Source organism: Anopheles moucheti, chromosome 2 (assembly GCF_943734755.1).
Source record: "Anopheles moucheti chromosome 2, idAnoMoucSN_F20_07, whole genome shotgun sequence".
NCBI classification, from domain to species: Eukaryota; Metazoa; Arthropoda; class Insecta; order Diptera; family Culicidae; genus Anopheles; species Anopheles moucheti.
The window spans coordinates 60625853-60638247 of NC_069140.1; the positions used below are offsets into that span (position 1 = coordinate 60625853).

Here is a 12395-nt window from a genome sequence, read left to right on the forward strand (position 1 = left end):
GTAATATAAAGTGTAGGTTAATGTTTGGGACCTTTTCTAATCTCATTTTTTTCTGAATCCTTGTGTTTCAGAGGACGATTCCAGGAGCGAACGACGGCGGCATAAGAAGCGTCATCCGCACAGTTATGTGCACAGCGAGAGAAGGCTGCTTTCCTAAGCCATATTAGTGAAAATTTTTGTTCGTTTGTTTCTTGGTTTTGGTTGTGAAAATGTGAAAGTGATGTAATAAATATTTTCATATTGAAAATAAAGTTAAATATTTCATGACACAAGTGTTGTGTACCGTACTGTGTTTGCTTTGTCGCCGAACAGAACGAAAGAAACTAAAGAGAAAGCTAACACTAACACATGGAAAGAAATGACTCGATACCCGAAGAGGACACGAACGCCGGGGGGGACACGAACACGCACACATGTTCAAAACCCGCTCAATACCGACGCCTTTCGCGAAGGTATTGAACCACTATTGAGCGTGTTTTTTATGTGTATGGGTGGAATTACTGCCATGTGGGTGGTGTGGTCTTATTGCCGTTGCCTGCCGAACTATCGGCTGACAACAAAGATGATTAAAATGTTTCATTAAATTATCTCCATAATATTGTTGATATTTCAGGAAAAGTTGATGCGAATGGGGCAAAACATTGTATTTGATCGATAAATAATGGATGTTGGGTTTTAAAACAGCGTAATATCCCATTTTATTACACATTTTTACAAAATTAAGCATTAATTGCAGCCCTGCCGAAAATAGGCACACTGCTGAAAACTGGAGCAATAACCCTATCTCTCACACAACGCTCCCAAATAGCTATTTGAATAAGTAACATTACAAGTTCGATTTCTCTTGTTCCTAACAACAAGTACAACAGGGACTATTACTCAAGTACGAGAATATAATACAGGGTTTGACAGTGCAAAAAACCATCGTTTTCATCGTTAACACAATGCCAATGTGACGCTTTTTCAAGCCATATGACAGTTGTCTCATTGAACTTTTTCAATTGGTAACTTTTTCTTATGGCTCAGACACCGCTGAGAGCTCGAGCGAGGCGAGAGATCGCTCAGCCCTGGAATTTGACAGTTACAAGCTCCAAACGCCAAACAAAACGCTTAAGCAAAATGGCGGGTGGCTGTTTGTTTATATTTAGAAGACTATAGGTTCTGGCTATCATCTTTATTTGTAGCGCACAAGCAATTATATTACGCGTACAGACGAAGAAGACCGCACAACAACGTGTTGAAGCTACCAGAATCAGTTCTCCCATCTTGCATATCTATTCTGCAGGATACAGGTGCAAGCAGTCAGCTGATGATGACGGTTCAAGCGTTGAAAATTTAGTTGTCAAAGCTTTCACCTCGTTTGAGCTCTCAGCGTGTGTCTGAGCCATTACATGGCAAAACTTGTGCTCAAGCCGTGGACGCCGTTGAAGATGGAAACGCTTGTTATTCACATTGTTAAACCCTGTACAACGCTTGTAAGACATTTATGGGTATATCACTTGCTTAATAATAATAAAAAATTGGTGTACAAAAATTTAAAAAAATCCATGAAATGGTGCCGTAACTACTCACTTTCTGAACTTTGAGTTGCAGATCTGATAAATAATCCTTAGCATCCTCAGCAACTTCGTGTCCCAAGTGATAAAAAACGAGCCAATCAGATATGAATCCTAAGAAGATATAAAACAATAATTATTATTTTTGATTATTCGATATAATAAACCATTTGTTACATTTTTACTAAATATTTTAATAAAACGTTATTTGTAAATTTATTTATTCAATGAGCCTCATATGGCCCCATTGAAGCTTGGGTTTAAAAGTACATTTAACACGTAGTTGGTCGCACAGAACGAATACAATTTAAGAATAATAAACGCGACATGTCAGGTTCAAAACGATCACAAACAGCGTTAAACTCTCGGCACATGGACAATAACGGATCAGAGGAACCAAAACGACTATGACGTTCCTCCACGTCAAGTAATAAGATGTTGAGCCTGGATAGTAGTGCCGACGAGTCGATCCGATGGTCAAGTAGCCCTGCGACAAAAAATCTCGGCGCGTTACAGTTTCGCTGTTTCAGCGACTCTAAGCCCAGTAACGCGCAGCGTCCGTTGTAGTCAACTTGGACGCTCCAGGAACGCAGAGCAAACCGCGTATACTTGCGCTGGAAGGACTCCAGACGGACCAGAGAAGGATAGGAGAAGTTTCTAGCATATCTTTATTCACTAACACATGCGTAAAGCTGCCACCATTTCCTCAAAACACTCGGTTGTATTGGTTGTTGGTGTATGGTTGTTGTTGGTGTATGGGGGTTGTTGGTGTTTTTGGTGGTTGTTGGATGTATGTTATTTGGAGTTTTGTTATCGTACTATTGTGGCTGTTCGTTATGTCTGTTCTATTGTTTGTGATGGGCTTGGTCCAGTGCTATTGTTGTAGTTGTTATTGAGGTTGTGGATCTATTGCTTTTGGTGAGGCTGATGTGCGATGATGCGCTATTCATTGGAGCAACCTCCTGTGTTCTACATCCGAGTGTTCCGATGTGTTCGACCGATCGTTCACGGGACTGAAACAAAACACAACACAACAGACAACAAATGATATGGACGGACTAACACCTATAAGTCTTTCTCCCTTTTTGCTGCTTCGGCGCTGTTAAGGATCAAGCGAATCAGATTGAGAGCGAGAGAGAGAGAGAGCGAGTAAAGAGAGAAGGATCGGTGACGCGACTCTCTCAGGACAACGCGAAAGAGCGCAGCGAGTTCAGTTCCAATCTAGACCTCAAAGGGATAAGACGGGATAAGTGCTGCTTTATGTGAACAAAAAGAATCAGAAAATAAAAAACTATTTTTTTGACAAACAAACAAACAAACTCTAAACAGGCGACAAACTGTAGGAAATTCCTAGAAAAGAAAAGACACGTTACGAAAAGGCTGATGGCCATGTGTTGTGAACGAAATTCCCGTTAAAAATCAGAGAAAAAGGCAAGACGGTGCAACAAGCGGAGTGTTGAAAAGAGTGAACAATCAATTTCTGTGTCTTTAGAAAACATGGAGCGGTCCGGTGGCTGATGGTAGCGGAGCCGGTCTTCACACGAACGAACCGGACTCCCGAATCGGACCAATCTTCCGTAGCAAGGACTGACTATCCGGCTACGTGGTAAAATAAGTCGATACGATCAGGCCGTTCTAACGAAACAAAAAAAAAACATGGATCTCATGAAAATGATTTTGCTTTCGATATTCGGTGGGAATTTTGTCTGTGGTTGAAGAACACGGTTTGAACGAGTTTCTGTTGCGTCATCAACTAGCAAAAGTTCTGACGAACTAGTTCAAAAGGACAAGAATTGCAAATCAATATTGATTTGACGAATCAATGACAGGCATTTGGAATACATACAGAAATGTAAAACTTCCAAAGAAATATGGGACACGCTGCAGAATGTATTCGAGCGCAAGAGTTTGGCCAGCAGAATGTGTATTAAATGAAAGATAATGGTTCTAAAACAAGACAATTTGACTTTAAACGAGTGATTTCTGGCGTACGACAAATTAATGCGTGAATACAAGGCTACACGGAGGTAACATGGACAAAAGATGAGATTATATGTGGGTTCCCAGTCATACAAGGCGGTTAACACGTTGACTGCCGTGTCACCCAAAAAGTGGGTGACGGCGATACTTCTCACCAGGCCGCGTCACCCGCTTTTTGGGTGACTACAAAACTGATCCTCTATCCGTATACGATAGGCACTAACACTATGAACGTTCTAATACGGATGGCTCTCGAAAACAAATCACGCTAGGTTTTTTTCTATCTGCACTATTTTATCTTACAATAGCTATTCGGTTTGAATAAAGAAACGAGATCAGTAATGAAAATGTACAAATGTATATTAGGAATATTATTTACGGTGTACAATGGTAAAACAATTTTTACACATCTGTGGTAGGTCCGGGCAACTTGTACAATATGTCGTTACTTTTTTATATTCGCGCGTGATTTGACCGGCCCATGCTGTTTCGTCGTACAGCTGTAACTCATGTAAAATTCCAACTGTAACTTATGTAAAATTTCTTCAATACCAACTTCAGCGTCATATTCACTATCGGATTCAGAATCTGACTAAACAATTACGTTGTACCTTCTTTTTTTTGGCTGCATGATATCTTCCTCAAAACGACGTTTGTTTTGGGTGTCATTTCTAAATATCTCTTCATCGCTGATATCCGATCCAGTTGTAAAGGATTTGTCCATGTTAGCGATCGTTAAAACTTTCAAGTTAGTTCAGATTTTAAGTTTTTGAACGGTTGTTGGCAAGTGGAACGAAATACGAGTAAGCGAAGAGCATATTACCACGAAAGTCTAATTGGTAATAAATTGTTCGTTTCATTTACGAAAACTACTGAGCCCCAATTGCAAAATCGTTATGCTTTTTCGCTATGCCTAACTTACAATTTACCTTATCAAAGCGAGAAACCATGAGCGTATGTGATAAGTGAGCGAAGCGCTTTTCACAAACACATGTAAGTAAGCGACGTCCGCTCTTTAGCGATTACCGTGGCCTGACGGAGAATTTCGCTCAAAAAGGCTTGGCAGTCAACGTGTTAAGTTTCTTTTGTTCTCGTAATTGAGTTTTGGATCAATTCGGATTCTAGTAGACCACCGATAGGAAGACGAAATTGACCTTCATGCACACACTCTCACCGCGATGTTATATCCCAGTCATGCAAAGACGGTTAAGTTTCTTTTGTTCTCGTAGTTAAGTTTTGAGTCAATTCGGATTCGAGTAGACCACCGATAGGAAGACCTTCAAATGGTGTTTATACTCAAAGCAAAAAGTAAAGCCTTCGACAAATTTCGAAGAATACCTAGTCATGGTTTCGGATAAATTTGGATTAATATACCTAGATATTAATATACCCTAGCAAGAAAAAGGGTACAAATACAAATCGAATTCACGGTCACACGCCGGAACAGAATGGTGTTAGTGAGCGTGAAAACAGAACGCTTGTGGAAATTGTATGTATGTATTGCCATGTTCAAAAGTGCTTATCAGGACAAAAGATTTTGGGGACTAGGTATTCAAACCGCTGCTTATATAACCTACTGAAGTCCTGCAAAGTCCTTGGGTTCAAGCGATACACCACATAAAATTTGGAACAATAAAAACCAAATGTAAGCAATCTTAGGGTTATTAGTTAGATGCACATGGTTAGGGATACACATGTACATTATGTGCATATCCCATATGAACAAAGGTTGAAGCATGACTTGAAATCATGGGATGATGTATTCATTGGTTATTCACCAAACGGTTATAGGATTTGAGATCAGAAAATAAAGAAGTGTGTCGTTTCGCGTGATATGATTTTCGTCGCAAAAAAAAGACAGACTCAGACAATTCAAGGAGCATGCGTAATCTGATACGCATTTCGGATAGTTAAGTGCTAAAGAATATCGACTCGAATACAATCAAAAGTGATATAGGAAATGTACACTTCGATTTAGGAGAATTATTCGATAGTTATACTATACAAGTCCGCGTCCGCAAAGTCCGCGCCCAATTAAATCGTGTGGCACCGCCATGGCATGGAGACTACGATTTAACGGGTTTGCGTTAAATGCTTCAAATTTCGTGGAAAATTTACCGTGCACTAATGAAGAAATCGTGAGAACTGGCCAAAGTGAAAAATTGCAGTTGAGGAGGAAATAAATGCTTTAATGAGACATCATACCTGATATATAATCCTCACACCACAATGAGTATATCGGGTGAAGGAGATTGATTATTGAACTGGTCGTGAATACACGAAATAAAATATTAACGCAAGTTAAAATTTTGGTCTCAATTATTTCTTTCGATTATACATATATAGTTATGTGCCTATTATGGAAACGGCGGACGAGCGGTACGGCTTCTTATTAATAAAAGATACCGATATGCATTCCGCTGCATCAACCACCGCGTCAGCAGATATGCATCCCGCTGCATCAACCACCGCGTCAGCAGTTAGGTTTAGGTATAGGCATAGCTGAGAATGAATGGTCAGTTCGTATTTAGCGACTCAAGTGAGCGGTATGGTTTATTATTAATAAAAGTTTACTTTAAAGTAATAACCCTGCGTCGCCCACATAATTATACTTTGTGTGGCGTTAGGATAGCATGTATTCCAGGTAAGCGTTGTGCGTGCAAATAAGTGCAGTGAGTAGGTAAAGCAACTTTTACGGCACATCATTTGTTTACAATAATAGATGTGCCAGATGGGGCCGCCCGGTGGCATGATGATAGTGGAGCCGGTCTTTACATCCGGTTGAGTGGTACAATTAAGTCGATACGGCTAGGCCGTTCTAACGAAACAAAAAAAATAGATGTGCCAGACAAGATAGTGGAGTTGATCGAGACTTTCACTCGTGCCGGGTTGGTTAAAAAATTCGAAGTACATACGGCGTACGTAGGCGAATACGTCGATGCGCAAGCCATGTCACATTTGATGAAGCCAGCTATGATAAACTTTAACGATGTTAAAGACGCATTGCCAACATTTGCGAGTGATGGTAAAGGACTACATGTATTATTATTATTATTATTATTATTATTATTATTTATTAATTCATCGGACATGCACGTGTCTTAATGAATACTTAATTGGTAATGTGACAAAGAGACAACGGACCTAACAAGACGAGTTGGACATTGATGGACAGAAACGGAGACGTTCGCGAAATGCCGGTTGGGAAATACCAAAATCATACACATTGTAATTAGCGTTAAAAACTGTACACATTACATTTACGGGATCTGTTTGACCGAAAGTGGTTCTATATCGCGAAGTTTTGATTATTTCCCGTTGTCTAAGTCTCCTGGATGGGGCCAAAAAGTTAATGGAGCTAAGAAGGGCCGGTGCATCAATGTCGTTACCGATGAGGCCAGCAACAAACATACATTGAGCCATTGTCCGTCGTACCGCCAATGGCTGAAGTCCCAAGAGCAGGCATCGTGCTGTGTAGTCTGGGCGTGTGTCGTTGGCTCTCCAGGGAAGAAGCCTAATGGCAAACCGGGTTGCCTTCCGTTGGATCGCTTCGATGCGTTGGCTCCAGGCATGTATTGAGGGACACCAAACTACACTCGCGTATTCTAGGATTGGTCGGACCAACGAACAAAATAGGATTTTTACGCACATGGGATCACGGAAATCTTTAGTCACACGAAACATTAAGCCTAGCGTCTGATTACCACGGTTAATTAGATTTGTCATATGGGTTCTAAAACTAAGTTGCTTGTCAAGAACGACACCTAAGTCTCTAACACTATCCGCACGTTGCAATAACCTATTCTCAATGTTGTAGTCAAAGAGAATGACAGATATGCATCTTGAGAAGGACATTACTTGACATTTATCGATGGACAGTAGCAGTGAGTTTCGACGGCACCAAGAACTGAATGTGTCGATTGCCACTTGAAGACGAGAACAGTCTGAGACCTGTTTCACCGCGGCAAACAGCTTGACATCATCGGCATATAACAGAATGTTGAAATCAGCTAGTAGTAAAGCAGCATCGTTGATGTACAGAAGGAACAGTAATGGTCCGAGATTGCTGCCTTGCGGGACCCCGGAATTAGTGGTGAAGGTTCGTGACTCGCTATTCTCTAGCTTAATGCGATAAGATCTTCCTGTGAGGTAAGAATTTATCCATTTTACCATACCATTTGAGAAACCAAGCTTCTGTAATTTAGCCACTAGAATAGCGTGGGAAACCGAGTCAAAGGCCGCCTTCAGGTCTGTGTAGATGGCATCGACCTGGAACCCAGAGTCCAGATTTTTTTTGCAGAAACTGACAAACTCGATTAGATTCGTGGACGTTGAGCGTTTGGGTATGAAACCGTGTTGAGAGGAGCATAGGTACTGTTTTGCAGCAGGCAGCATTGAGTGGTGGAGCATGAGCTCAAACACCTTCGACATAGCGCAAAGGGATGTCACCCCCCGGTAATTTTTTGCATGTGAACGATCACCTTTTTTGTGTATTGGCACCATTAGAGCTGATTTCCAATAGCTGGGATATATTCCCGTTTGAAGAGAGGTGTTGTAGATGTTTGCTAAAATTGGAGCAATAGTATTGCAGCAGCGGACGAGAACGATAGCCGGAACACCATCTGGGCCAGGGCAAGTAGTCGGTTTAAGTCGGTTTATAAACGCGACCACTGTAGGAATGTCTATTTGTGGGAGGTTTAGTTCCAGTGTATCGACGGTACATATTTGATACTATGCCAAAACGGATCCTGGAACATGTAGTTCTTGAACGCCGATGAGTGCGAAGCACTGCCGATGTTGCCTTTTTCAGTTTTCTGAGATGTTTATCTCCCCAAACTGGAGCCTTTTTTGGTCGCGAGCACGGAACACTGATGGAAAACGTCGCATGCAGTAAATCAGTGAAGGCATAAACTGCATCGTCTATCGAGTTATAGTTAGAGCATTTAAAATCGGCAGCAAAAGATGTAATGCGGGATTCAATGTCGGCAAAATTAGCTTTGGCGAAATTTAAGCGCGGTGCGTTGTCAGTTACAGTATGCGATTCAGCCGTCGTAACAGAAATTGTCCATTCAAGAGCCGGATGGTGGCAGTCAGGTGAGATGATTGCAGGATCCGAATGTCCTATTGTCGTAGTAGCAAGTGTAGCTGTCAGATTAGTAAAAATTAAGTCCAACTGGCGCCCCAAGTGGTTTTTCACACCGCTGAGCTGACTGAGCCCGTTACTGGCCATTCCATCAGTGAAAATAAAATTGGCCTGAGATTGACACACTGGTTCATAGTGCATAGCTTGAGGAAGTATGCTATCCATGTCGGATGGTAGTGGAGGGTTCCATAGGATATCGGGCTGATTAAAATCACCAATGATGAATAACAAATCATCATCTTTCGAACACGACGAAAGACTTGTTACAACCATGTTAAGAGTATCCAATGTGTGAGTGTAGGTGGCTAGACTCGGAGGGATATATACTGCGCCGATGATGATGTGTGTGTTTAGAGCTCGTATTTTGACGACCAGCATCTCGAGCGAATCAGTGCCCAGCGTTATTTGCTGCGTACAGAGCGAAGAAGAGCAAGCGATCAAAACACCTCCGCCGCGTGAGCAAGCACTGTTAGATCGGTTTCTGTCGCAACGATATACTTGGTAGCCATTATCCGAAAAAAGTGCGGTTGGGATGGAATCGTCTAGCCATGTCTCAAACATTATTATAATATCGTGATCGGTTTCGCATAGTGCCATGTGTAAATCTTTCGTTTTAGTGCGTAAACCGCGGACATTCTGGTAATACACCGTGAGTTCACGTGGTGGTAGCAGTGTGGCAGTGTTCGTAGTCGGGATGGAAACATGCGTAGTATTCGTTGCACGTGAAGATAAGCGCACTCGTTGTGACGTTCCCGCTGACAGGATACGTGGCAACGCAGTGTTTGGCGTGGGATGCACGATGCAGTTCGTTGATGTGTGACAGCTCAGTGTTGATGATAATGATCGCTTACACGCGAAAGAAGCGATCAAGTGTAACTTGGCGCATATTGTAGCTGGTATTGTGGTTCGTTTGTGGAGGACCGTCAATCAGGGTCGAATTTGCATCATCAAGTGTAACTTGGCGCATATTGGAGCTGGTATTGTGGTTCGTTTGTAGAGGACCGTCAACCATGGTCGAATTTGCATTATTGGCAGTTTCCACCAAGATGCGGTTACTCGATTGCAAGCAAACGGGTCCCGGAGGAGGAAGCTGAGGTGTGTTTGTTGTGCAGCGGATAGTAGTACTGAGTCTACGTGTGGCGAAACGGCGGCCTGTGGATGTTGGTGTGTGTACTGCTAAGTGTTGACCAACGGCAGCAGGTGTGTGTATAAGGCGGCAGCGATTAACGGCATTATGTGATGGTGAGTGTACACGGCGTGGGGATTGAAAGAACTCACGAACACCCACGCCGACGGGCCAGCTGGACGGAGTGAGGGCCTTGTTCCGAAGGGATGCAGGAACTCTCACTTTGAAGGACAGCCACCTCAAGGTGTCCACATTTGTACCCCTCCTCATTAAGCAAAATGCAATTACGTCATCTGTTGCTAAACGGCGCTGTACAGAGGCAACCACTTGCTCAACGGTAACAGCAGTGGAGAGATGGGATAGGCGGATCCAGATCCGATCCATACGTGGCTCAAGAGCCACTGCTCTTAGTGGGGACGACTCCAGGTCAGTACCCATGAGTTCTGCTGGCAATGACGTTAGCGGAGTGATACCGGTGCCAGTGTTAGTGTTAGGTGAGGATGCTGTATAAAGATGGTCGACATGATTGTTTACATCCCTGATGCCTCCTTTTTGTACTTCAGGTGAAGCAGAATCTTCAACAATCCGTCTACGTTTACTGCCAGGGGCAGGCGGCACACCATGGAAGCGCGTACGTGGTGATGATATCGAATGCAGGAGATTAAAGCCACTACGGACTTCTGCAACTATTAGCTCAACAAGTTTACCCATAGCTGACACAGCCGAGGCAATGGCAACTTGAAAGCCGGCGTGTGGTCCCATTTCTTTAACGGAACGGCAGCGCGGGTTTTTAAGGATGCTGGTGCATCCGAAGCAACTCCAGTGCAGGTCGATGTGCGTCAGAACTGCGTCGATGCACGCGGGGGGCAGCTTGCAACATTCGCGATGAAAGGTAGCCTCGCAATATGCACAGGACATTATGCTGTCGGCACCCTCAAGCGTTAGAGCACAAGAGTGACAAATATCGGCCATCGCTGCTTTCTGCGCGGAATCGTTGAAGACACGAAAAAGCACGGATTTGTGATGACAAAACACGGACTTGACGGAGCAGTACAGTAGCACAGCGATCGGAAACAGTTACGAAACGGTTAGAGTCAATTATAACGTGGTACGCCACAGAAAACACAGAGAATTCAGCAAAAAATCACGGAGCACCGCGAGAAAGCGTCCTAACAGTTGACAGTCTTTTGACAGATGTAGCGAAATGTTTCTCCGAGTTTGAGGAAAACGCCCTATTACTAGGTTGGACCGACCTGCAGAGGTTGATGTATTCCAAGCGGTTTCTTACCGGCCCCTCGAAATTGTTTATTAGTAGTGCTAGTGGCCTGTGCTCATGGAATAAACTGAACAATACGCTTGCTGCAAAATTTCGGGATGAAACGAAGAGATTGGTATCGACGATGGCCCCAAAAACAAAATGAGCTTGATGGGTGCGGTTAATCTGGCCGAACTAAAGGCACAACTGAAAAAGTACCAAGCAATCGCAGCTGCCAAGTGCGCGCAGCGGAAGACATAGTGCAACAGATAAAGAAGCAGGTACTACAAGTGCGGGCATTTGGCCAGCTGTGCAATAAAAAAAAACGCAAGACTAAAATAAATTTCGTTTAACGCAGAAGAATTGATAGTTCTAGACACAAATTTGCGACCGTTTAGGGATCCTTATTATTCGCTTATTGTTTGCTTATTCGAAGGATGATGCTGTTAATAGGAATGGTTGAAAAAAAGTCGAAGTCGAATTTTGCGAGCAAGGTGGTTGTGGTGAAGAAGAAAGAGGAACTAGTGAAAGCGGTTGAGATTATTCTAGAAGTCCCTTTCTCTACAATCCATACAAAATGAAAAGTGGGTTACTACACCGAACCGTGGAAGGACAAAACTTGTTAGTGGTTCTACGTTTGATCGAAAACTCCACTACCTCAGTGCCACGTGGAAATGGATAAGCTGAGCGTGGTAACCGGACTGCCCTGATGATGCTGAGTAAACTTTCAACCGAAGATCCCTCCAACTGGTATAAAATGGTCAATTGGGTCCCGCGAGCGATTAACGCGTATTACCACTCAGCCACAAGGAGGTTCGAGTTGATGTTTGACGTGAAAATGAAGAATGGTAGTGATGATCAGTTGAGCCCCAAGCTCCAAACGTCACACGAAAGGGCGCCCGAATAACGATGGCTAAGGCAGGTTTTGACATTTGCCGCAGCCAAAAAATTGGCAACGCTGCCAAAAAAAAATTTTCGGCTCCATCCCTCCCCTCTCACCCTTCCCTCTTGGTTCTTTTTTTCTTCTATGCATCCCTCAATCATTTTACCGTCTATATTTAGAATCGAACTCGTATTGTGTGTGTCTGAATCTTCAGTATGTTATGTATTTGTCTTTTACGTCTGTGTTGAATTGGGGGTTAATATAGTGCTAAAAGCACCCATGATGGAGTCAAGCGATATATGCACTGCTGTGTATGTCCTCGTCATGAATTTGCGCTAGATGCACCAAATTGATGGTGCAGTAAAAGGTCGGTATGTATTTTGGTTTCGTTGAAGCCTCGGCCTCAGCGAAAAGTGTTTCCTGAATTGAATGGAGGTATAAATAGTCTCTAT

At 42.9% G+C, this 12395-nt stretch overlaps 1 protein-coding gene across 2 annotated transcripts in view; it reads right to left on the reverse strand.

The window, feature by feature from the left end:
* LOC128299741 (rho GTPase-activating protein Graf) overlaps positions 1-12395 on the reverse strand; it is a 65332-nt gene that overhangs the window by 15947 nt on the left and 36990 nt on the right. For both annotated transcript variants that reach the window (XM_053035785.1, XM_053035787.1), the window contains one exon: positions 1573-1670. In XM_053035785.1, the coding sequence (XP_052891745.1) occupies positions 1573-1670 (98 nt within the window). The remainder of the gene's footprint in view (positions 1-1572; positions 1671-12395) is intronic.